The sequence below is a fragment of the Podarcis filfolensis genome (assembly GCF_964270895.1).
Source record: "Podarcis filfolensis genome assembly, chromosome: 7".
NCBI classification, from domain to species: Eukaryota; Metazoa; Chordata; class Lepidosauria; order Squamata; family Lacertidae; genus Podarcis; species Podarcis filfolensis.
This window is the reverse complement of record NC_139603.1, coordinates 57,210,879-57,235,775: the sequence shown is the minus strand read 5'-3', so window position 1 is coordinate 57,235,775 and position 24,897 is coordinate 57,210,879. Positions and strand designations below refer to the sequence as shown.

The 24,897-nt window shown below is 42.1% G+C and overlaps 1 protein-coding gene across 1 annotated transcript; it reads right to left on the bottom strand.

Annotated features, from left to right (window-relative positions):
* Positions 1 to 3,339: 3,339 nt before the first annotated feature.
* ADHFE1 (alcohol dehydrogenase iron containing 1) lies at positions 3,340 to 22,266 on the bottom strand. Its single transcript, XM_083623375.1, has 14 exons — positions 22,136 to 22,266; positions 19,066 to 19,103; positions 15,770 to 15,813; positions 15,313 to 15,366; positions 14,375 to 14,529; positions 12,986 to 13,182; positions 10,972 to 11,049; positions 9,966 to 10,071; positions 9,435 to 9,587; positions 8,682 to 8,780; positions 6,755 to 6,833; positions 6,535 to 6,631; positions 5,138 to 5,295; positions 3,340 to 3,721 (listed from the first exon to the last, which is right to left on the bottom strand). Exons 1-14 carry the CDS (start codon positions 22,189 to 22,191, stop codon positions 3,638 to 3,640), a joined length of 1,398 nt encoding a protein of 465 aa, XP_083479501.1. The 5' UTR covers positions 22,192 to 22,266; the 3' UTR covers positions 3,340 to 3,637.
* Positions 22,267 to 24,897: the final 2,631 nt, after the last annotated feature.

Sequence of the window (24,897 nt, the reverse complement as noted above, 5' to 3'; positions counted from 1 at the left end):
ATATAATCAGCCCCAAGTTCAATTAGTTTTTGATTTATTGTGCCACATGTTCTGCTTGTATGACTGATGTCATTAACATCAGACTCGGCTGGCTAGTTCATCTGTCTCCGTCCAGTTTGTCCCAGGCACAAACACACTAAACAGATGGGGAATTTCATGGCCACAAATGGAATTGTTTATCCTTCTATTGTTCTTGTGTCAAGCAATCAAACCAAATCCATTACCAACCAATAAAAAGATCAGTGCACCATCTATTCAGCAGCGAGCTGAGCAGAGGAGGTTAGGCAGCAGGGATTTCAAACTTCTACAAATGGTCAGAAAAATGATCCACATTGACCCACAGGCAAAATTAGAAAGCTGAAACAAAATGTCTATTCCCCCACCTGCTAATTTTTGGATACTCCTTAAAGAAGATAATCCTAGAAAAGAACATCCGTTTCCATTAAAAATTTGTCATGCAGAATTTCTCTATCTGGAAGGCACAATATAATGGTGGTTTCTATGTATTAAACATTTTAAAACTTTTAAAAAGTTATATTTTATTGCAAATATACAAACCACATTTTTCTTTCCATGTATGAAGAGAAATATTTTAGTTCCCCTCTTGCTTGAGGTGGAAAGAAAATGTCTGGTGAAACAGTTGATGAACACATAACTCAGAAAGATGATGCTGTAACCTACCTGCTGAAATGTGTTGTGGGAACAGTTCTCCCACACCCCTGTAGTGTTTATAAGCTTTTCCTGCACTGAAGGCCACCATTAGGTAATTATTATCCACATTCTTGCTGTATGTTCTTGGTACTTTTTGGTGGGGTCACCCATTACATTGGTGGAATGTAATCTTTCACATGGTAACCCTAACCCTTGCCCCACCATGCCTGCATAGGGGAAGTATATGCGTATGGGCTTCAGAAATTCAAGTATTTATTCTATGTGCGGATGTCAGGGGGTGGGGCTTGGAACTGTAGGGGTGGAGCCAGAAGTACAGTCCTGTTGCTCCTCCTACTGTGAAACCCCCTTCACATGTGATGAAGTCTTATATTTCCAGGTAATTATATTGCTGTAAAGAAACATTCTCACGCATTAGCACAGAATTAAGTTGAACCAAGCCCAGTGAAATATTTTAATTGTCAGAGTCGAACAAAATGAAGGAATGTTGAAGGACCTCTGGACATTTGAGGAGTTCCCATAACTAATTATAAACCCATCAAGAATGAGAGAGAATGGCTTCCATGGTCTGTTGCCTCCAGGAATATAAAAAACCTAGAACTGCCCCATTTTATTAACCATGCAAACTACTGCCATTGGTCCTGATTTAAAATCAGCAGCAACTATCTAAAGAGAATAGGCCACCATCTAATATCCTTCCAACAGGCAGGGTGTGTTATCAAATCTAAGTCTTTAATGGTATCATTCTCATTGGATTTCATACTCAGTTGCATAACAGTAAATCTGATCCTTACTGAGCTACCTGAGCCTACTTCTATTAACTTGTCGGTATGATAAGGATAAACTGCAGGTATTTTTGGACTGGGACCGTGAACTGAAGTGTTGCACAATTAAACAATTGAAAAGAAAAATGGTGCAAAGCAAACCCAGGATTTTAAGGCATAACTTTGAACACAAGTTTGGCATTGTGAGAAGAGAAGAATATTATTTTATTTATAAAAGTGCATTCATATCATACCTTTTTTCTCCAAGGAACTCAAGACGGTGTGCATGGTTCTCCCCCTCCTAAATTAATCCCCACAACAACCTTGAAAGGTAGGCTAGGACTGGGAGGCAGTGAGTGGACCAAAGTCACCCAGTAAGCTTCATGGCTGAGTGGGGATTTGAACCCAGGTCTCCCAGATCTTAGTCTGTACTATTAAAGTACTCCAGAGCCAGCACCAAGTATCTAATTTTGTAATCTAGAGATGAAAATGTTTTGTGTTTCTTTTTAATTAAATGACTGAAAATCTCCCTTATTTCCCCTGCTTTTGTGCCTAAACAGAGCAGCAGCCATGATTTCCAATCACAGTTTTGTATTGTAGCAGTTCTTTCTCTGAAGAACGAAGATATATATGCAGTGCAAGAGTCAGATTCTAAGCTGTGTCCACAGCAACACCAACTATGTCAGACAATGGCTGGTGCCCTTCGAGGGCAGAGAAGCAAGTGACACAACAATGGAGAGGGGGCAGCCGCACACTGGCGACCCTGACAATCAATCAATCTTTAAGATGTGTTACCCATTTTAGCTGCAGCTGTAAATCAGCATCTGAATGCCAAGTAGTGAAATTAAGGCCTCTGGGACCAACATTCAAGTTTGTGTATCTCATTAAAAGCACAACATTCAGCTCAAAGGTCAGTGAGGTGACTAACAGAGGGCCCTCACTGCTCCATGTGGATGAGACTTTTAAGCAAAACAAGCCCCTTCTCAGGGTAAGTCTGGCTGGAAATCTGCTCCACACAGAGTACATTTTTAAGACGTTCCTGTGAAAATGTAATGAGTAGCTGGGACAGATACATTAGCAAAATTATGTGCACAGATCTGTAAAGGTACTCTTATTAGAGAGCTAGAATTGGCTCTTGCAACTTCCTGCTAATATTTAGTCAATGGCAATCAGGTTTGCTGCTGGCCCTCAGTGTTTCATGACTTGTTAGGGATAGTGCATACTGTACATATGTACTTTCACATGTGATCCTGCCTTATGACACTGAATAAGAAAAGATCTTTTACCCCAAATTTAAACCAGCATCAAATTGCTACAGCTATTGTGGCTTTAAGAGCTTTGGGCATTTGTTTCTTGACGATGTTCAACGTAAACAGTTAGAGATCCCCTCATTACATTTCTTAGAGTCTGTGACAAAGCCCTTCAATCTTGTAGTGTGTATATGCCCTAACACATCTTGAGCTGCTGCCTAAAACTGGGTTTTTCTGAGGCAAAAGAAGTGTAGTGGTGGCAGTTGTGCGTGTTTATTAATCGCCAACAATTCAATTATGCTTTCTTTTTCCTTCTCTCCTCTCATTTGACCTAAGAGCCCATGGAAAAGTCTGAGCTGCAAAAGCTCTCCGAGAGAGTGTGGACACATATTGACATTGAAGTTTGCATGCCTATTAGCTGAGTGATACACTGATCTGGGGTAAGCAGAAAGCATTTCACCTCCTCCCAACCTCTTTTACAAGCAATAAATTGACTTACAGACCCACATCCGGTATTTGGCCATAAAAGAGTCCTTACACAGAATGGGTGGGTAGCAGTCTCATTGAGCCAAGAGTTCAAGGCAGTCATAAAAAACACAAAGCATCCTTTGTATGAAAGGGAGTTCTGAATGTGAAGTGGCTGTAGAGGATGGCACTTTCCGAACTTGTAAAGTTTTATTTTTGTATCTGTGATATTTGGACCACTTCATGTGACATGCTAGGAAGTGAATTACTGTACAGTTCTTAGGAAGGCAAGGGAGAACCATCAGTGATTAGTTCCAGTCACTAATAAAGGAATCAGAAATATTTTGGATTGCAAATATATGTAGAAATGGGCATGATTTCTTAAATTTAGAATATGGAGTTACACTCATTCATATGACAGTCATGAGTTGAATTGCATCATGCGAGTTAGATGCAATTGAAGAAAGCATTCTTTTTAAAAAAGAACATCTAATACAGTTTCATGGAAGCTTCAAAAAGGGCAGATAATTCTTCTTCAGTCTGAGGACGGGGAGATAATTTAGTCACTCTTTCCTTAAAAAAACAAAAACAAAAAATAAATTGAATTATGTAAAGGTTTTGGCAATCATCAACAGTTGAGTACACACTGATGACTAAGGCTGAAAGTTCTTTAACAACTTAGTAACTGATTAGAGCATATGCCTTGCTACAGTTCAAAAGATAGGGTGGAGATCCTTTTTCAGTCTGACAGACACATTCCTTCCTGGAGAACATGGAGAACAGTGGTGGTCAAGGCCAGAGGCAAAAGTGTGAGGAGCAACAGACTAACCTTTATACAGTAGACTGCATTCAAGCCACAAGTAAGTCAGAAGTTTCTACACACACAAACACACTCTTCCATCTTCCATCCAGGTAAGGTATAGGTATTATTACCACAGTCCAAAGACAAATTCCAGCCAGGTAAAAGCACCCAAGAAAAGAATGGAACAGGGCTGTTAATGGGTATGGCTTCATATGGGTATGAAGGGGAAATTGCCAAGAGAGAGTCCTGGAAGGCCTGATTTGGTTCACAGGACTTGAAGTTCTCCACTCCTCGTTTGACGCAATTCTATATATGAAATCTTATGCACAATGAATTTGGGAGGAAGTCTTCACATCTCCAAGCTAATCAGAGACCAAAAACTCAGTGCAGTGCACAGCTGGTTTCTGAGGATAAACCTGTTTATCATTAGTGGTTCCTTCTTAGAGAATGTACAAAATAATGTGTGGAGAAAAGTCAATATAAAAAGAAGTCGTCTCTGCCTCCCACAGTGGTACCTCGGGTTACATATGCTTCAAGTTACAGACTCTGCTAACCCAGAAATAGTACCTTGGGTTAAGAACTTTGCTTCAGGATGAGAACAGAAATCGTGTGGCAGCGGTGGCGGTGCGGCAGCAGCAGCTGCTGCAGCAGCAGCGGGATGCCCCATTAGTTAAAGTGGTGCTTCAGGTTAACAACAGTTTCAGGTTAAGAATGGACCTCTGGAACGAATTAAGTATATAACCAGAGGTACCACTGTACTTCGAATGCTCTGCATAGCATAAAGAAAAATGGATTACGGATTTTATCCAATTGTTACTTGTTTGCTGCCAGAGAAACAAAGCCAAGAAAGGAAAACGTTTACAGTAAATGTTTTATTTTAATCCTCTGAGCCCTTATGGTTGCAGAGTGACTTATATTGCAAGGATGGAAGGATCAACATCCCCCAGTGGTCTGAACATTTCACTGCCCTTTCTACATTTGTCAGTATGTTTGAATGTGTGGCTTATGAGTTTTGATACCTATACAAATGTATACTGTATGTTTAGGTTAGGACTGATATAAGCATCACTTACTGATATTAATAATAAGGATATTCCGTCTGTTATATTCGCATCTTAAAAATAAATGATTTTTTTTAAAGGTAAGTGTTTTATTTTAGGAGAAATGGTCTTTGCCACCTGTCTTACCTGAGGGAGGGTACCTTTGACTAAGGAAGGGATATCGTCATTAGAATAACCAAGAGCAGATAAGCCATCATCAACGTTCAGATCAAATAAGAATTTCCGGAGAGTGTCTGCCAAAACAAGACCCGCATCTTTGGTTTTGGCAGTGCTGATGTCAGCACCTAAAATAAAGAGAGGAACTTTGAGGAAATAAAGAGAGACCCCTCAGCTGTAGCAGTAGCTGAATATACTAAATGCGTGTGCGCACACAAAGCAGTCATTTCTCTAAAAATGAAATGAAATAAACTGAATGAAACTATTTCTCAATTAAAGGAGTCTAAAAATATGATATAGATCTAAATTGGAAGAGAACAGCAGCAACAAAAAAACAAGTTAACTGGCATGAGAACCAATTGTTCTGCCCATTATGCTTTTACTACCATCAGTCTGATAAGTGGCAATAGATTGTGGAAAACACAATCTAAAGCTGTGAGTGACCCATGAGAGGTGCAGCCACTCTTAGCATTTTTATCGTGTGTTCACTAAGTATTGCTTAAGGCAGATATGCACATGCAGACTGAAGTTAGGATTGTGGGCCCCTTGCTGTCACTAATTCTTCTGATGAACACAAAACACCTATAGGACAGGAAGGTCATTGCAATGAAATCAGTGGAATCCAGGAATCAGACATTGATGTTTGTGATATCAAAACTGTCCAGGTTAACCTTTATGAGTCAGAGGGTGTTTCCAGACAGGTGTTTATTGCGAAACAGGTGCTCCTCATGCAAGTAAATATGTCGGTGTCCACACAACATAATTAGAATAAAACTGCCCATATCCCCACACCTCCATTTTATTCAAATTTACTCTATGATTAAAAAAAATGGCAGTGACCCCACTATAGTATTATTCCCTTGTCTGGAAGCACCCTGAGTCGGTGCTTGTTTTTTCTTTTTTAAGGGATAAATCAACAAATTCCTTTTTTAAAAATATACAAATCCTGACTTGTTTTGCTTGTCAGTAAATCTGACACATTAGCTGAGTCCAGTTCCCAACGGTTGCTGTTTTGTGGGTGAGATTCAATTGTATACCGGCAAATTCAGCTTGTACATTTAAGATGGATTTGGTCTCTTCTGCACCCAAACCTCACCCCAGCTTCTGATCCAGACCTAGGAGCAGCTTGTGCCCATCCACTGGGGGAAATACCACTACATTGGGGAGGGGAGAGGATGACATTGGTTCAAAAACAACAACACACCTACAAAAGCTCCTTATACCAGTTTGAGAACCCTCAAACAAAATAATATTGCATGTCCGTTGCATTAGACATAAAAAAGGTGCAGATCCTGGAAGGGCTGAATGACATCTTGCCTATCAACCTTGAAAGCATGTACTCTCACATTTTATCAACAGAATCATACCCATTATCTGTGCAGCCTCCAAGTGACGCTCTGGACACATAGGGGCTGTGAAAGTAAACACTGCTGGGGACGTGAGGACAACGGAAAGACCATGCGGCTGCAGGAAAGAAAAGCACAGCTTGCATTAACCAGGCAACCTATATTGTTCAAAGTTCAGTGCTGAAAGTAACAGCAATATCATTTTCAGGCAAATTGAATAGCAAGTGCATTAAGTAGTTACCACTAAAGGGTGGTCCACATTGTAATCCTTTGCTTTGTAATTCTTCACCAAGCCAGAAATAGGGTAAGACATGCCATGGCTAGAGGGAAAGAAAGCCTTCGTTTTAGTATGAAAAGGTAGGAACATAAACAAATTATACAAGCAACTAGAAAATACTCAACTTTATTCTGAATATAATTGATTGGAGGAGGTGCAGAGAGTTGCTAAGAGGTTTATGAATGCCTCTCTGATATTGTTGGTGTCTCAGTTGGGTCAAGGGGTTAAGAGGCACCTTGGCAATGACCCTTTCATGACAACAACGCAAGGGGGAAAGTCCCTGATCCAGAATTACTTGGGTGTCCAAAAGTGTCGTATGCAAGTATGCATGGAAGCTAATTTAGGAAGAGGTTGATTACCATTTGCACCTGAATGCACAAGCACATATCCCTACATCTCTCATTCTGGGACAAATAGGGTTATACCCTTTTTCACATGTGAAGTAGCTGTTCATCCAAATGATAACCTCCGCATGTAGTGGATACAGGTTATGTATGGGGAAGACAGATCAGCATTTCTTTTTCTTTTCTTTTATTACATTTTAAAAATAATTTTCATTTATATGCATTGCAACAATTATTTAATCAAGTTTTAACATTTTCAATTTCAGCTCCTTTCCCCCTCTTTCTGCAGTTCCTTACATTTATCTTTGTCCTTTCCTGCGTACTCCAAATTGCCTTAGCTTCTTCTTTTAATTGCCTATTCTTATATATATTTTTAAAATTGCAGGTTTTTACAATGATCCGGCCAATGTCTTGATCTGTTTACAGTTTGTTTGTAAATACTCAGTAAACCACTTCCATTCCTTTCTAAAAAGTTTAGAATCTTGATTTCTTATTCCGGCAAGTTTCACCATTTCTGCATACTCCATCAGTTTCTGTATCCAATCTTCTTTCGTCGGGGCCTCTTCATCCTTCCACTTTTGGGGAAATAACATTATTGCAGCTGTAGTTGCCTACATAAATAAATTTCTATACTGTTTGGGTAGTTCTAATCCTATAATTCCCAAGAGAAAAGCTTCTGGGTTTTTTTAAATATATGAATGTTATCTCAAACATCTTTTTCAATTCATTATAATCCTTTCCCAGTAAGCTTTAACCTTATTACAAGACCACCACATGTGAAAAAAGGTACCTCCTTTTTCACATCGCCTGGCTGTGAGTTGTGAAGGCTGTTCCCTGAAAGGCCTTTTCCACCTGGCCTAGTTGACGGGGCCCAGACTCGCCCAGCTCTACTGGGGCGAAACTCCTGGGGGGGGGCAGAAGGCATAGCTGTCAACTTTTCCCTTTTCTTGCGAGCAATCCTATTCGGAATAAGGGAATTTCCCTTAAAAAAAGGAAAACGTTGACAGCTATGCCGGAGGGACATTGCTATGCCTGATAACAAATCCTAAATATTGGATTCTTTTTGTGCCTGCCAAACATCCATGTCATGCTTATGATAATATTTTATTCTCTTGTTAATTATGCTGTTTTAAATGTGGCTTTTTTGGGGGGTGCTATTGGGCTGTTGTTTTTATTTTTATTATGTATTTTGTGGTTTTATATCTTGACTTTTTTCTGTGAACTGCCCTGAGACCCTTGGGTATAGGGTGGTATATAGAGTTGCCTTGGCTTCCTTTGGAAGGATGGGATTTACATTTAATGAATGAATGAATGAATGAATGAATGAATGAAATAGATAGAGCATTATACATTTAGGCATATTTTAAACTGCTAAAGCCCAGTTTTAAGCGCTTTTGCTTGACAATGGAAAGGCCACATTGGACAGAACACTGTAACTAGCACGGATCATGCCCTCCCCATGGACAATGCATTCACATTTTATTGCATTTAATGGAACAAAAAAGACAACAGTTATGTGAGGGCAATAAAAATTGTTCTCAACTCACCAAAGATGTACCCCAGCATTTCCAAAGCCAATGCCGGCAGAAGCACTTGCCAGGTGCATGTTGGCCCTTGCTTCTTTATCTTCTGGATCCCTGATGGCTCTGTGCGGAACGCAAGTCTGTTATTCAAAAGGCAAATTGCACTGTAGGAGGCTACGAGGTCAACTTGTTTATTGTGGCATTGGTTTCATAGCCACAAATCCTACTTGGTTTGGGAAAGGACTCTTGTTCAGTGGCAGAAAACATGTCTGCAATGCAGAATGTTCCAGGATCAATTCCTAACATCTACTTCTAAACAATCAGGTGATGGGACAAATGATCTGACCTTGTAAAATGCAGCTTTTCACATGAAAGACAATGCTCAAAATCAAGTGTTGTAGGAGAAAAACCCTTTTTCAAAGTCAGTGGAACTCATTAAGTATCTATTAGTAATGATCACAGCAGGTGTCAGAAGAGAGTGCTATGACTTCTAGCACATGATTCCCATTGCATTTGTCTCAAATTAGCCACTTTGAGCCATGAAGAAGTTTACATCCTCTCTCTCTTTTTATGACTGGGACCTCAGTTATGCAATTTTGTATGACATATGTCTGAGCTGCTTAACTAACATGCTCTTTCCAAAATTTGCCCTGGGAAGCAAAACCCTGTTATTAGACACATCCCAGTTCTCTCTGCCACAATTCTCTACCTCCAAATAATCCACTGCAGGGCTCAGTAAAGAAAATTATACGCACCCTAATAAAATAGAACTCTTACCTCTTTAAATATTTAGCAACAATCCGTAATGCATGGATGGCCCAGATATCACTGATAGGGTTGCTTCCTTGATATGCTGGGCGGTTCATTGGGTTTGAAGGACAAGGACTGCGCTGATTGTAGGGAAGAGCAGTGTAGGATTCAAGTGCATGGCTGGCAGGTTGGTGGGGGGAGGAGGAAAAAGAACATTCTGAACTGATGTGGCTTGTCCCATTAGCATTTGGAAATCACTACCATTGAAAAACTAGAAGTGAGTGACTGTCCCTGATTATTCTGATTTGATTCTTATATCTTAAATCCCCAGTTTAAGGTTTGTAGCCTGGCAATGTCCAGAGGGCAAAAAGGACCAGGAAATCAGAGAAAAGCAAACCCCAAGGAATTCAGCTGACAACTGGAACGTTAAGTCAGATTCCCCCCCCCTTTAAATGCTTGATTAAAAAAAGGTCATCGACATATACCCACACCCAAGAAACATAAAAATGTCTTCAAAATAAAAAAAAATAATCAAAACTACTTATAATACATACTTACCAAAGCACGTCAAATCCACCATTAGCTGTCACATGCTTGGGCATATGGAGAGTATGCAAAGGGTCAATTAGGCCCAAGAAAGGCTTAATAGCTCTAGAAGCAATGCCTAAACATGAAAATTACATTCAATAGATATACTGAAAAAAGGACTTTCTCAAACTATTTTGAAACAATATTAACATTTATTTAAAAACACTGACCATATGAAGTGTTAGAACTGCCACAGAAACAGGGGGAAAGGGGAGAACTAAACACAGATGTAAAAGGTAAAGGTGCCCCTGATCGTTAGGTCCAGTCAAGGACGACTCTGGAGTTGTGGCGCTCATCTTGCTCTATAGGCCGAGGGAGCTGGTGTTTGTCCGCAGACAGCTTCCGAGCAGTGGCGTAGCGTGGGTTGTCAGCACCCGGGGCAAGGCAAGTAATTTGCGCCCCCTAACCCTGAGTGAGCCAGGTAGGGGCAGAGAGCTGTGAGTACGAGCGCCCCCCCCCAGATGTTGCGCCCGGTGTGGCCGCACCCCCTGCACATGACTGACAGGTGAGTTGTCTTGTCCGCCTGTCAAAATTCCTAGCATAGGGTTCCAACTTGGGATGTTGTCATAGCTTCATGTCTGCTGCTTTCTGAAGCAAAGTGGTTTTATCTTCCCTCCCCACCACTGAAGGGGGTAGGAGGCACATGGCTGCTGTCTGCAAGCGACGGTAGGAAGTGACTTCTCTGCTTTGTTGCTTTTGCTTGCAAAAGGTAGTGTTGATTCTTTCCTTCCCACCACTACTTGGTGGGCTGGGAGAAACAAGGATGCTTAGCAGGGTCACATCACACAACGTTTTCTACAAATGTATTGGCCTGCTATGACTTTAGCTGAAGCTTTCCACATCATGTATGTTATAATACATTAGAAAAAACTACTCAGCTGGGGGAAGTCTTCTTGGATACTGTAAACTCTGATGCAGTACCATGACATTGAATAATAGAACCATGGTAACAGATGCAAACACATACAATTCTTACCAGTTTTTACTTTTAGTTCTTTATAATCAAAAATAGCAACCCCAGTGGTTTCACTTCCAGTCCCAGCAGTGGTAGGAACTTTGGAAAAGAGCAAATTAAATTTATTAGTGTATGCGCACATGCACAACTTCATAAATCAACTTAGAAACTTAGATCCCAAGCAGCAAAATAGGGAGATTTTCATGGAGGGGACAAAAAAATGGAGATTCTTAAAATGCTCTTCCCTTAAAATTCTGGGTGATGGCAGTCATTTCCCCTACCCTCAGCCCCTAGGACTGCTGATAGTTCATCATGTACCATTCTCAGGAAGGATTCAGGGTGGTGGGAAACTGCTGGAAAGAGCAGTACCACTGTGGTAATAAACTGAGTGTGTTGGTGGGAAGGTCATTCCGCAATCTGGGGGCCACCACAGAGAAGGCTCTCATATGCTACCATTGCTGGCACTGGGCAATTGGGACAGATTAGGCATGCTGCTGGTTTACCGCCCACCCTGCTGCCCTTTATGAAGGCCTCTGTCAGGAAAAAGACAGGGGAAATGTGTCCCTATTCATTCTCCTTGACCTCTCAGGAGCTTTTGATACCATCAGACTTGGTATCTTTCCATCAGCCTTCCACCAGTTTTGGCTGGTGGCCCAGCTGTGCCCTTATCTGGACAGGGATAACCTAACTTCTGTCATCAATGCTCTGGTGACGTCTAGGTTAGATTACTGCAACACATTATATGCCTCTGAAGACGGTTTGGAAACTTCAGCTGGTGCGGAATTTGGTAGCCAGGATGCTCACTGGGACAAGACAGTTTAAATATATTGCACAGATCCTGGCCCAACTGCACTGGCTGCCAGTTAGTTTCCAGGCTCAATTCAAAGTGCTGGTTTTAACCTATAAAGCTTTAAATGGCTCAGGACTGTTCAATACTTAGAATCATAGAATCATGGAGTTGGAAGAGACCTCAAGGGCCATCGAGTCCAACCCCCTGCCAAGCAGGAAACACCATCAGAGCACTCCTGACATATGGTTGTCAAGCCTCTGCTTAAAGACCTCCAAAGAAGGAGACTCCACCACACTCCTTGGCAGCAAATTCCACTGTCAAACAGCTCTTACTGTCAGGAAGTTCTTCCTAATGTTTAGGTGGAATCTTCTTTCTTGTAGTTTCGAACCATTGCTCCGTGTCCGCTTCTCTGGAGCAGCAGAAAACAACCTTTCTCCCTCCTCTATGTGACATCCTTTTATATATTTGAACATGGCTATCATATCACCCCTTAACCTCCTCTTCTCCAGGCTAAACATGCCCAGCTCCCTTAGCCGTTCCTCATAAGGCATCGTTTCCAGGCCTTTGACCATTTTGGTTGCCCTCCTCTGGACACGTTCCACTTCAAGGACCGCCTTCCCCATATGTACTGATCTTGACCCTGAAATCATCATCTGAGGCCCTTCTTCTTGTACCCCTTCCACAAGAGGTCCAGAGGGTGGCAGCATGAGAACCGGACCTATTCTGCCTGGCTCCCCGTTCGTGGAATGCTCTCCACAGGGAGGCTTGTCTAGCACCAACATTAGGTACCCGGTGAAAATGTTTCTCTATAACCAGGCCTTTGGCTGATTAAACATTCTATGGCCTTTTAAATGAGTTTGTGGGAGGAGGGTTATTGGGGGGGGTTTGTATTTTTGTGTGTGTGTGTGTTCTCATTTTGTATTTTTATGTTATGATCTTCGGAAGAAGTGGGGTATACACATTTAATAAATAATAATACCATTCTTCACACCACAGAGAGCAGCAGCACTGCCAAGAGGGCAGTGCTATTATCCCATGTGAATTCATTTAATCTAGCTGATTGATTTACCATGCTAGTAGCCTGTTCTTTCTCCAAAGGGCTCAGAGCATCTTATTTTAAGTTCCAACACACAGTCTTTCAATCAGCAGGGCTAAACCAGCCTTGCAATGAGAACCGAAGAACCAAAACCATCAGACAAGCTCAATCATCTCACAATCACACCCAATCATGTCAACTTTCCTTACCTGCAATCAGTGGCTTGAGAGCAACTTTGACAGGCTTGCCTTTTCCAATGGGAGCATTGACATAATCTAAGAAGTCCGATTCTGGACTGGATGCATAGAGATCAGCAGTTTTGCAAGTGTCTATGACTGAACCTCCTCCTAAGGCAACATAGGAATCAAACTCCCCCTTTTTAGCAAACTCGATGGCATCCATGAAACTTGAAAAGAAAATAACATTTGGTTCATTTTACCCTGCTCTGCCCAACAGCTCACAGAGGGTCACAACGTAGTTAAAACCACAAAAGATCCCAGCATACACAAACCATCCATTGCACATGCATTAGTGTGCAAGCATGAAAACCATTTTTCTTCTCCTGAACAGCAGTTTAAAGAGCATCTAATAAAGAGGGCATTGGGAACCCAGTGTTCAGGAAAGCTGAGGTAGGGGGAAAGCAATATTTCCACATATATAGTAGTTGGTGGGTTGGATTCTGGCTAAGATATATTTAGGTCCTAATGAAATCAATGTGAAAAGTTATATATTATCCTCCAGTATACCTGAAGGAGCATCTCCACCCCCATCGTTCAGCCTGGACACTGAGGTCCAGCACTGAGGGCCTTCTGGCGGTTCCCTCACTTTGAGAAGTGAGGTTACAGGGAACCAGGCAGAGGGCCTTCTCGGTGGTGGCGCCCGCCCTGTGGAACACCCTCCCATCAGATGTCAAGGAAATAAACAACTATCTGACTTTTAGAAGACACCTGAAGGCAGTATCACTTCTTTCTTCTCATCCTTTGCCAATAGACATTTATTTCTGCTCACAAACCTATGCCCACTTACTTGGGAGTAGACCCCATTGAACTCAGTGGGGCTTGCCTCTGAGGAGGCATTGTTCAGCATTGCTGTAAATGGCAGCACTCATCATTCAGTGCGCAGGGCAGGACTTTTTACACAATTGTATTATAGCAACAGAGCACAAATTTTTGCATGAATAGTATAGTCAAGATTCCTGTCCAATCTTAAGACATTCTGGTGGAACATAAAGAAATGAAAAGGAGAAGGTCTCTTAAATATGCTGGACTTGTGTGACTAGGGCTTCGTATGGGAATTGCGCTAAGGAAGCTACAGAAAACCAGCGCAGATCTTAAATTATCATTGTACTGGTATTGGAGAGGGGAGAACCATAGATTTCTATGCAGTGTTGTAAGATTACTTGTGAAATCAAAAATAGGTAAATTTATTTAAGGTCATGGAACAATGTAAACATCTGTCCTCTGCGTTTTAAAATCTTGGTTGCACAGCTGTAGAAGCCCTGTTGCTGCTAAGTCCTGATCTCAAGGCCTCTTTTTTGCAGAAACTTAGATGCAAAGTAGAAAAGGGCAGGTGGCACAAATATAAAAGAAAAGTAGTACCTCTGGTCTGTTGGCTCCACCCTTACATTGTCGTATATTTGGAAATTTATACCATTTTTTGTCAGAGAATCCAAGACTGCTTGCATGGGAGGGAGACGACAAAGGTTCTTATCAGTCATCACACAGACTTTTTTAACACCCAAATTCTGCAGGTCCTACAGTGAGGAAAAAGTAGTTAAAACCAAAGAAAAGAAAAAGGAAACAAACAAACAAACTCCAATCCCAAAGGAAAGATGGAGGGCACAAGGAGAAGGGGACGACAGAGGACGAGATGGTTGGACAGTGTTCTCGAAGCTACAAACATGAGTCTGACCAAACTGTGGGAGGCAGTAGAAGACAGGAGTGCCTGGCGTGCTCTGGTCCATGGGGTCACGAAGAGTCGGACACGACTAAACGACTAAACAACAACCCAAAGGAAAAGAAACCTTCCAACACAAAATTCTACATATCCCACTTGTTATCTGACTGGTCACTGTGAGTCCCCCCCCCCAATCTTTTCCAGAACATGAGATTGCAATAGACAGTAAACTTGATTTATTTGTGTAAATTTGATTCCTTGGGTGGATTGCTGTAATTATTTGTTAAATTTATACCCCTACCTTTCTACCAAATGGTGCTCAAGACAGCTTCCCATTCACTGGAAAAGAAGAGTCTGCTCAGTTTTTAAATGATGGCAATTAATTTAATCTCCATATGAAGATAATTCATCAGAGAGACAACATATAGCCATTAACATTTGCAGTAATGTATCTGCCCACAATCCTAAACTTCTTGGTTGCAATAATGCAGAAGCTGGTCCCTGTCTTAAGCTCCACCTTGTAGATGCAGTAAACTTTAGGATTCAGAAGTATATTTTTTCTAATGTAGCTACAATTATTTATAAATGCTATTTTTTAATAAAAAATCAAATAACAGCCCTAGTGATAATATGTAATTACCATGCCCAGTTCTTTAGTAACTCCTTCTCCATATCGGATACTGGAAACAGCCATCTGTAAAAGTCAAGAAATAATACATTTCAGAAAAGAGGTTGTATGGAGCCTACAAAACTCATATTTCAAAATAACCAATATTATATATTCAAGAAATAGTGGGTTTAAAATGAGCACAATACAGTGGCACCTTGGTTCTCGAACGGCTCAGTTGTCGAACAAATCGGCTCCCGAACGCCACAAACCAGGAAGTAAGTGTTCTGGGTTGAGAATGTTTTTTGGAAGCCGAGCATCCGACACGGCTTCCATTTGAGAGCAGGAAGCTCCTGCAGCCAATCGGAAGCCACGCCTTGGTTTCTGAATGGTTTTGGGAGTCGAATGGACTCCCAGAACAGATTAAGTTCGAGACCCAAGGTACCACTGTATTGTTTCAAATATAGTTGTCAAACTTAATTAAGTTTACCTCAAACGCATAGTCTGTTTTCCCCATAGCAGCATGTTCAATACCTGGAAAAGAAATTATACATCAAAGTTAGCAAGCCCAGGCACAACACAGGAAGACACATCTTTGCTTATGTTTTTAAAAAGCTCCTATTAAATGGATATATATATTTTCTTTTTAATTATAAACCCCAAGATGTTAATGTGCCATCTTTGGGATTTTTGGTTTTTTTAGTGTTCACCATTAATATGTACTTGCTCACTTCAAAACATGACATTACTGACATGAAAACAGTGGCAGCCACATGTATAGCACCCACACAGAGGCCACAATTCACACAAATGGCACCTCCATATGAGCACAGCTTGGCCACGAGCCAGGCACAGCCCCACATGTTCCTGAGCTGATTACATGCAGCCAGCTACCATGTATAAATCTGCCCTTCATAAACATTTTCAACTAGAATCCCTCTGGCAGCTCTGAATTTTTTAAAAGAAGATAACAGCGAGGTGTTGCCAGGTATCAAATCATACCAATAATATGCCTTTTGCTTGATCTTAGCAGTTTGGAAGCTGTATACCTGAACCTTGCAAGTAACATCTGTCCATGTCTCACAAAATTTCTTGTTGTTGTTGTTAAAAAGAAACTGAGCGCAAATAAAGGGAGGAAAGATGGGCAAAGGATATTACTACTTCACCACTGGGGAAATCTGTAAGAAAAATAAGTCTCCAGAAAGACAAAATTCTCTGCAATCCAGCTAATGCAGTCTCTCCTCAAAACCTTCCAGCTTGTCGTTGTTATTAACAGTAGATCATATCTCTTACACGCTTTGCTTTAATTTTTTTTGCTAGTAACACTGGTCTGATGAAGGATACATAGTTTAGATACTTTCTTCCAGGATTTCAGAGGCCTGCTGGCCCAATAAAATATATCATCTCACCTTTGTGAGTCTCATTCTGTGGGAGCTGCACAGCCATTGTTGCTGGGAGTTCTTACAATGTCTCTTGCATAGAAATTCTAGACTTTCACTTTAATCTTTCAATTTCGACTCAGAACTATCCTTTCAAATTTCATAGAAAAAAACCTGCACGGTCACTAGCTTCTTCCACAGTGGGATACACAAGGAGAGGCGGAGAGACACAGAAAGATGGAGAACCCCCACCACATACAAAAAGTCAAATCTTGCCCTTCTTACCCCAGTCAAAGAACAAACCACTCCTTCTGTCTGGTAGCTGAATTAAATATTTAGTGTTTGAATTCATGGCCAATGAGTGAAGCAATGATAATGAGCCTACAGATACTTTGGGGTGCACTGGAGTGGTGACCCAAATAATTAAACCCATAAATATATTAAAAATCCTTTTTGTGCTCCCTATTCATGCTTAAGTCTGCTACCCTTGGCTACTTTTCCTACCATCTCTCACCAGCCCTGTTCATGGTTGATTTCCCCTAATGTCTGAGTCTGTTGTCGTTTTCGTAATTAATTTGACATCCCAAAGACATGTCCAAGCCACTTACACTATTTTGTTTTGATGGTATGATAGATCTCCTGCTGCTTTATTATTTGGCAGAGCAAAGCTTTCGTTAAAGGCTTTATTGAGCTTGGAAAACTATATTGTTTCCCTTGGACTAGATATACTTATGAAGCGTAGAATGTTTCTTTAGGAGGAGTCACAGGAAAGTCACTCCTTTACAATCTCACCGCTGTCGAAGAATGTTTATAATTTTGCAATTAAAAAAAGTATAGGCTGCTTTTCTATTAAAATATTGCAAGTGGCATGCTTAATGGCAACAAAAACAACAAGGCAACAGACTAGCAATATACATGTGGATTCTTCCATAACCTGCAATGTTTACTTTGTAAATCATGTTCAGTTCTGCTTAATCCCACAGCACAAATCTCAAACAAGTGTTTGTAGACGGCGTATGTCTTGTTCATCCTTAGAAAACTCAGAGCAATTCACATACAGCTCCTAATGATCTCCCATTTGTGCACTTATCAGGGTCACACCTCCTTACGCTTCACCATTGCCATGGGATCGGGTGCACTGAGACTACTAAATTCTAGCTCATTTAAGACTCAGGTCCCATCTACATCATACTTTTAAAGCAGTATCATACCTCTTTAAACAATTATGGCTTCCACAAAAAATCCTGGGAACTGTAATCTGCTAATGGTGCTCAGACTTGTTAGAAGGCCTCTATTCCCCTCAGAGAGCTACAATTCCCAGAGTTTCCAGGAAAGAGGGATTCTTTGTGGGAAGCCACGGCTGTTTAAAATGGTCGGATACGGCATTAAATGCACAGTGCGGGCATAAATGGTGTGTGTTCAGGCAACCTCCCCCCATGCTGAAGGAACATGTAAGGAGGAGGAGGAGGGCCAATGCACCAGCCCTGTTCCCTGCTGCTGACGTGCGCTACATCCATGTGTTGCAGTCTGCACACTGTGTGTGAAGAAGGTCTACACAGGTACACCAGTACACACATGGAGCTTCTCCAGGCAAAGGGAACTCTGGCCCTTTCACATGCTGGCCAAATACAGGTGGAAAGGGTGGTGTGGTGGCAACTGCATGGATCATCAGTGGGGGACATGGGTAGCCCATGGGGTCTTGCTAGATACATCCATATTTGTGCAAGAGGTTTCCAATGAGAGCAGTATGTCCAATTCAGTAAGGCTACAATAAGGTAATGGCTTTTTGTGTACGTGCTCAAGGAAGCTCAATATCTGCGGCATTGGAGGGGGGGGACAGCGGCGGAGCATATGCCCGTGCTGCCCAGGGCGGGTGCACTCCCGAGGGGGGCATGGCACGGAGGGTGCCCTCCCAGGCGCAGAATAGCCGCTCGGGTGCCTGGAGCGGCGTGCGCACCCTGCAGCCAATAGCAGAGCAAGCTACCCACGGGGGCGGAGCAAGCTGCCCATGGAGGACATTCTGCGCGTCACCCACCCATGACTTCCAAGCCTCCCCCAACGTGTCAAAACAAATGGGGAGGGGGGAATGCCGCTGGCAAAGCGGGGCAGCTCCCCCTCTTAACCCAATGGCTTGCGGTAGGCTTGGGAGTTGCGGGCAGGCGGCGCGCCGAATGTCACCCCCCTCAGTGATGACACCTTGGGCGACCCGGAAGACACTTAGCAAATACTGTGGACTGGATCACTACTATGCACATATATTTGGGGTTTTTGGATGGCTATTTTGTATCTAATTACCACTAAACTAGTTTTCTCTTGAGAGGTGTTGTTGATCTAGTTTGCGTCCTAATGACTGTTTAATGGGAACTGGAATAATTGACATAAAGACACAAAATAAATACAGCCTTACCTTGAGTATATGTGTGGGAATGGGCAGGACACATACATCTGATGAAAGGAAAGAGGGGAAATTATTTGTGTAACAAAGCACTGGAAAAGTAAGGAGTTCATCAGCATTGGCTGTTTACACATGGCAGTTCAAAGTGGATGGATGCAGTGTGTGTGTGTGTGTGTGTGTGTGTGTGTGTGTGTGTGTGTTTAATCTGTCCCCATCCAAGTGGGAGCATACACTTTTCACACATTTGATCCCAATGTTTCTGAATTTCATTATCTGTGAATAACGTGATAAGTACAAAAAAGTCCAACATAAATTACATGGATGCATTGAAGCACATTGTGTGGGGTTTTTTTTTAACTGTGTCATGACATTTTGCTGGATGATGCCATCTAGCACCACACCCCCCATCTCCAGTGGCAAAGCACTCCTTAGTGGGATGCTGGTGCACGTCATATATTTTTTAAAACCACTGTTTTGTACAAGTCCGGTATATCAGAAAACTTGCATCTAAAATAAACCCCAAAACTACACAGGTAAACAAATGCCCACAGGTTTCTGGAACTCAAGGAGGGTGTGGAAGTTCTGAGGGGAGGGGATAAGACACAGTGTGAATACATCCCATCCCATCAAGCACAATCCACCAGTGTAAATGGAAAACACAAAGATCAAAGTTGAATTGAAAGTGCCCATGTGTGGATCGACATGCACAGAAAAATCAGATATGTGCAACCCATGTATGCATGAGTGCACAGTGTGTGCATCATATAAGTAACTAATATATTAATATAATGAATTTGTTAATATTGCACTGTTTCTCTTGCAAATGTATCCTGCCATCTAGTGTCTCAAAGTGGTGATACTTTTTCTTGCCAGAATGCTCACCCGTTAAACCTGTTTACAAACGTTTGTACAAAGCTCCAATATAATTTGAAGACAACTTAAACCTATAAATAGAGCATGCCCATTTAGGAATGCCAACTGTAAAGTAAGATTCTCCACCTCTTGTTGTTTCTAAAGCATGAATGGAAATGCTTCTTTGCTCAGAACAACATTTCTGTTTTACTTCTTGTCTCGTCCAATTAACACAGAATCAATAAATTGTTGTATTTATTGTGGATTCCTTCTGAGCACCCTACTCCGAGACCCAGAGTAGGTTTCACTGTTATTTTAGACCCAGTCCTAACCACCATTAGGGTTCATGTGGAATTTATGCCCAAGTAAAATAGTCCTTATGATTTGGCCTGACCTTATACACATTTACTTAAAAACAAGTTCACCCGAGTTCAGCATAAGCTACATTCTAGCAAATATGATAGGGATTCAGCAGTGCAGCCTGATGCTATGCCAGTTTACTCAGTGGAAGGAAGCGTATCCTATTCATAGGAGCAAAGGAAGTTGTCTCATATCAGACAACTCTATTCCTGCATCTTGCCTAGTACTGCCTACTCTGACTGGCAGAGGCTCTCCATAGTCTCAGGAGATTCCAGAGACTGAACATGGGGCCATTTTCATGCAAAACATTGTGCTCTGTCGCTAAGCTATGATCTTTTCTGCTTTAGTTTTATTCATCTTCAGCAACAGCCTTGCTCCATTCAGACATCACATTGGCTATTCTCTAAATCATGTTTCAGAAAACTAGGAACAGAACAGACTTCCTCTTGCCTTTTCTATTTTGTCTAGGTATTATCTGCTAGATCTCAAAGTTAGGCAAAGCTATTTTTAGCACTAACCAGAAATGATTCCAAATCATGATTTTCAAAGCCACTTCCTAGTAAACCATAGTTTAGAGGCGAACTATGGTGACAGAGGAGGGACTCGGGTGGCGCTAGGGGTTAAACCACTGAGCCTAGGACTTGCCGATCAGAAGGTTGGCGGTTCAAATCCCCGCGACAGGGTGAGCTCCCGTTGCTCGGTCCCTGCTCCTGCCCACCTAGCAGGTCGAAAGCACGTCAAAGTGCAAGTAGATAAATAGGTACCACTCTGGCGGGAAGGTAAACGGCGTTTCCGTGCGCTGCTCTGGTTCACCAGAAGCGGTTTAGTCATGCTGGCCACATGACCTGGAAGCTGTACGCCGGCTCCCTCGGCCAATAAAGTGAGATGAGCGCTGCAACCCCAGAGTCGGTCACAACTGGACCTAATGGTCAGGGGTCCCTTTGCCTTTACCTTAGGAAAGGGAAGAGGGGACTGGTGTGTGAGAAGGAAGGAATTTGGAGGAGGATGCAGATTTGGGAGCACAAGAGTCCTTATATAAGTGGTAAATTTATTTGGGGATTTTGTAAACAGATATTTTGAAATTTCAATGTGATTGAATGGGATCAAAAATATTTTTGATTACCTTTCATAACATCTCCCAGGAAACATTTTGTTTGGGTCTTAATTTGCATGCATTTCCAGTTAGTGGCAGCAATATCCATTTATCAATTTCATAAGGAGGTACTTTCTTTTATCTGTCCTGAATCTGCTACCGGTCATTTTCATGGGACAACCCAAACTTTTGCATTTTTGAGAGAGGAAGAAACTCTATCCATTTCCTCCACATAATGCAGAATTTTATATGCTCAAGTTGTATAATAGAAAATTCCTATTTCGTATAAACCTATGGATCTCCTTCCAAGGAAAAGCTGATCAGAAGCAATGGCATGCCCAACTGGCAATAATATATTTTTATAATGAACTCCTACTAGGTCTGTAGTTTTGTTTCGTTTTTCTGTCCAAAGCTGCTATAAAGTTTCACCAAACACCAAAGTCCAATTTGGTCATCTCCAAGTACTCTTTTGAAACAAGCAGATGTTTGGGAAAAAACCAAAAAACCTCTATCTTTCTGCTCTCCCTTTCACTCAGCAAAAAGGAAAACAGAAATGGCCACGTTAGTGGACAACTTCCAAATATAAGGTGGGGCATGTTTCTTAAAATTCACCCGTTTCCACGACTTTAGAGCCTGCAGATTCCTCAAACCCTCGTTATGCTTTTGTAAGGCTGCAAAGGGGCTGACCTTCTCGAGCTGATTACAACTTTGTGGGAAGCAAGATGGCTTTATTAGGCGCTGTCACGCGAGGAACAGGGGAAGGCGCAAAACACTTACGATGCCCGTTGCAATTGCTTCAGCAAATATCCCACCCTATCGCGTCCTCCTGCCATGGCTGAAACTACTTGGGACCCCGAGGCATGATGGGAAGTTGTGCAAACCTTGGAAGGGGAGAGGCAGGAACGGTCGTTCCAATTTGCTCATTGGACCCTTTCCCCGAACAGTGTTAAGCTGCCAGCGACGTACTTCGAAGCCTTCAGGATTAATAAAATATTGCAATCGTTGCACTCCTTTTCCTTTGTTAATCTATACTCTCCAGCCTATTGCGCACGATTTAACACTTTCGATCCGATCACCTTTCAAAACTTCATTCCTTAACTTTTTGGGTCTCTCTAGAAGAAACAAGAAACAAGAGGGGGCGGAACCCTCCCAGTGCGTTGCTGGTCTTTTCTAAACGGAAATCTGAAGTTCATTTCCAAGTTTTCACTTGCAAACTGAAACCAAATTTTGAAGCACTGTGAATAGATAGAACATTCAGTCTCAAAAACAGCATTTCCACAAAATTGTTTTTTGTTTCTTTATATCCTAAAGAAGGCATTGGTGATTGTTTTAGTTCAAGAAAATCTGGTGCATGTAAGAAACGTCTTGACGATCAGCAACTGATTTTTAACAGGGCAAGAGCCATAATATGAATTAATCGAAAGTTGCAGGACGAGCATAAATAGCTACGCCCAGTAACTTACAGATGACTTGTGAGCCAGTCAAAAGGACTCTTCCCCCACTCACCCAGAACGTGAACAGTAGCCTGCAGTGATTGCACACATCAGTTCACTTCTATGTGCAAGACTCAGGTGGCCTCAGTGGCCCAGAGTGCCTTCCATCAGCTTCGGGTGGTGGCCCAGCTATGCCCCTATCTGGACAGGGATAGCCTAACTACTCTTGTCTATGCTCCGGTAACTTTAAGGTTAGATTACTGCAATGCATTATACATAGGGCTGCCTCTGAAGACGGTTCGGAAACTTCTGCTAGTGCAGAATTCAACGGCCAGGTTGCTCACCTGAGCATGACAGTGTGAGCATATTACACCGATCCTGGTCCGACTGCACTGACTACCAGTTAGCTTCCGGGCCCAATTCACAGTGCTGGTTTTGACCTATAAAGCCTTAAATGGCTCAGGACCACAATACCTCAAGGACCACCTCTTTCCATATGAACCTACCTGATCCCTGAGATCATCTTCTGAGGCCCTCCTTCACGTGCCTCCTCCAGAGGTCTGGAGGGTGGCAACATGAGAATGGGCCTTCTCTGCAGTGGCTCCCTGTCTATGGTATGCTCTCCCCAGGGAAGTTCGCCTGGCGCCTTCATTATACACCTTTAGGCACCAGGCAAAAACATTCCTTTTTAACCAGGCATTTGGCTGATCTGATTTATATCCAACGCCCTTTTAGAATGTGGCTTTATTGGGGGTGGGTTACTGCTTTTGGTTTGATTTTATATGTTGTGGTCTTGTTGTGAACGGCCCTGAGACCTCCGGGTATAGGGCAGTGTATAAGTTGAATAAAAATAAGAGACTGTTGGAATGTAATGGGCACTAGCTACAGCTCAGTGAGTGCCCATATTTTGCAGGTAAAAGGTCCTCTGGCTGAGACCCTGACATCTCCAGGTAGGGCTGAGGACCCATCTGAAATCCCAGAATGCCATTGACAATCAGTGTCAGCAGTACTGATCTAGAATGAATAAATGATCTCACTGAGTACAATTCAGCTTTCTACTATATCAAGAACTTCTAGCCTGGAAAAGAAGTGACCGAGGAGATATGATAGCAATCTTCAAATAGCTGAAGTGCTGTCACATGGAGCAAGCTTGTTTTCTTCTGCTCTGGAAGGTAGGACTCGAACCAACGGCTTCAAGTACCAGGAAAGGAGATTCTGACTAGACATACAGAAAAACTTTCTGACAGTAAGAGCTGTTTGACAGTGGAACAGCCTCCCTTGGGAGGTTGTGGACTCTCCTTCCTTGGAGGTTTTTAAACAGAGTTTGGATGGCCATCTGTTATAGATGCTTTAGATGAGTTTCCTGCATTGCGGAGGGTTGGACTAGATGACCCTAGATGGGTCCCTTCCAACTCTTAAGATTCTGAAGTTCCATGGAACTGCATTTGTGGAAGGTACTTCAGTACTTGTGTCTTGGCTCTTGCAGGAAAAAGCTACTGTGATCTTTGCCGCTGAGAAGATAGAAGTTTGAGGTGGTAAAACCAGGGCTATTCTTCTAGAAAGAGTTGTCCGAACTCACCATTAACATCCCCTTGTTCTCTTATAATGGCAATGGTGCCTACCTGAGAGGTGCTGGAGTTCCAGCTGGAAAAAAAAAGCCCTGGAGAAGTCCTGGTGGCAAGGTGAGCTGAGCCTCAGGCTGCCAGTTGCCTGTTGCTGTGTTCCTTCTCCAACTCTCAAGAGATTTGGTGCAAGTGCACCAGTACTTACAACTTTTCCAGAACATTTAGAGTTCTGTATTTTGAAATCACATTTCGTTTAAAAATAGCAAACTAGAAAGTTTGCTGGGAATAACTTGTGAGTAGGTATGTATGGGATAGCACTGCTACAATTCAATGAGGCTTGCTCCCAGGTAAGTGGGCACAGGAATGCAAGCCATGTGCATCCATGTACAAAAATAAAGTAGTTGGAAGACATGTCTATTTCACAAATAGCTTTACTAATATTGTGAAATGGCAGCAACTAACTGCATTGTTTACAGAGATATTCAATTGCTGTATTATTTTCAGTCAGAAAGAGATCAGATGTGTGGTTTTTAAAGCAACA

Bases quoted from the DNA above. Each gene is read 5' to 3' on its own strand.
- ADHFE1 (XM_083623375.1), bottom strand. From the start codon at position 22,191: ATGGCAGGAGGACGCGATAGGGTGGGATATTTGCTGAAGCAATTGCAA. The intron at 8,781-9,434 runs GTAAGAGTTCTA...CGTTCCGCACAG, and splicing joins GTTGCTAAATATTTAAAGAG to AGCCATCAGGGATCCAGAAG. The intron at 6,834-8,681 runs GTGAGTTGAGAA...CTTTCCCTCTAG, and splicing joins AATGCTGGGGTACATCTTTG to CCATGGCATGTCTTACCCTA.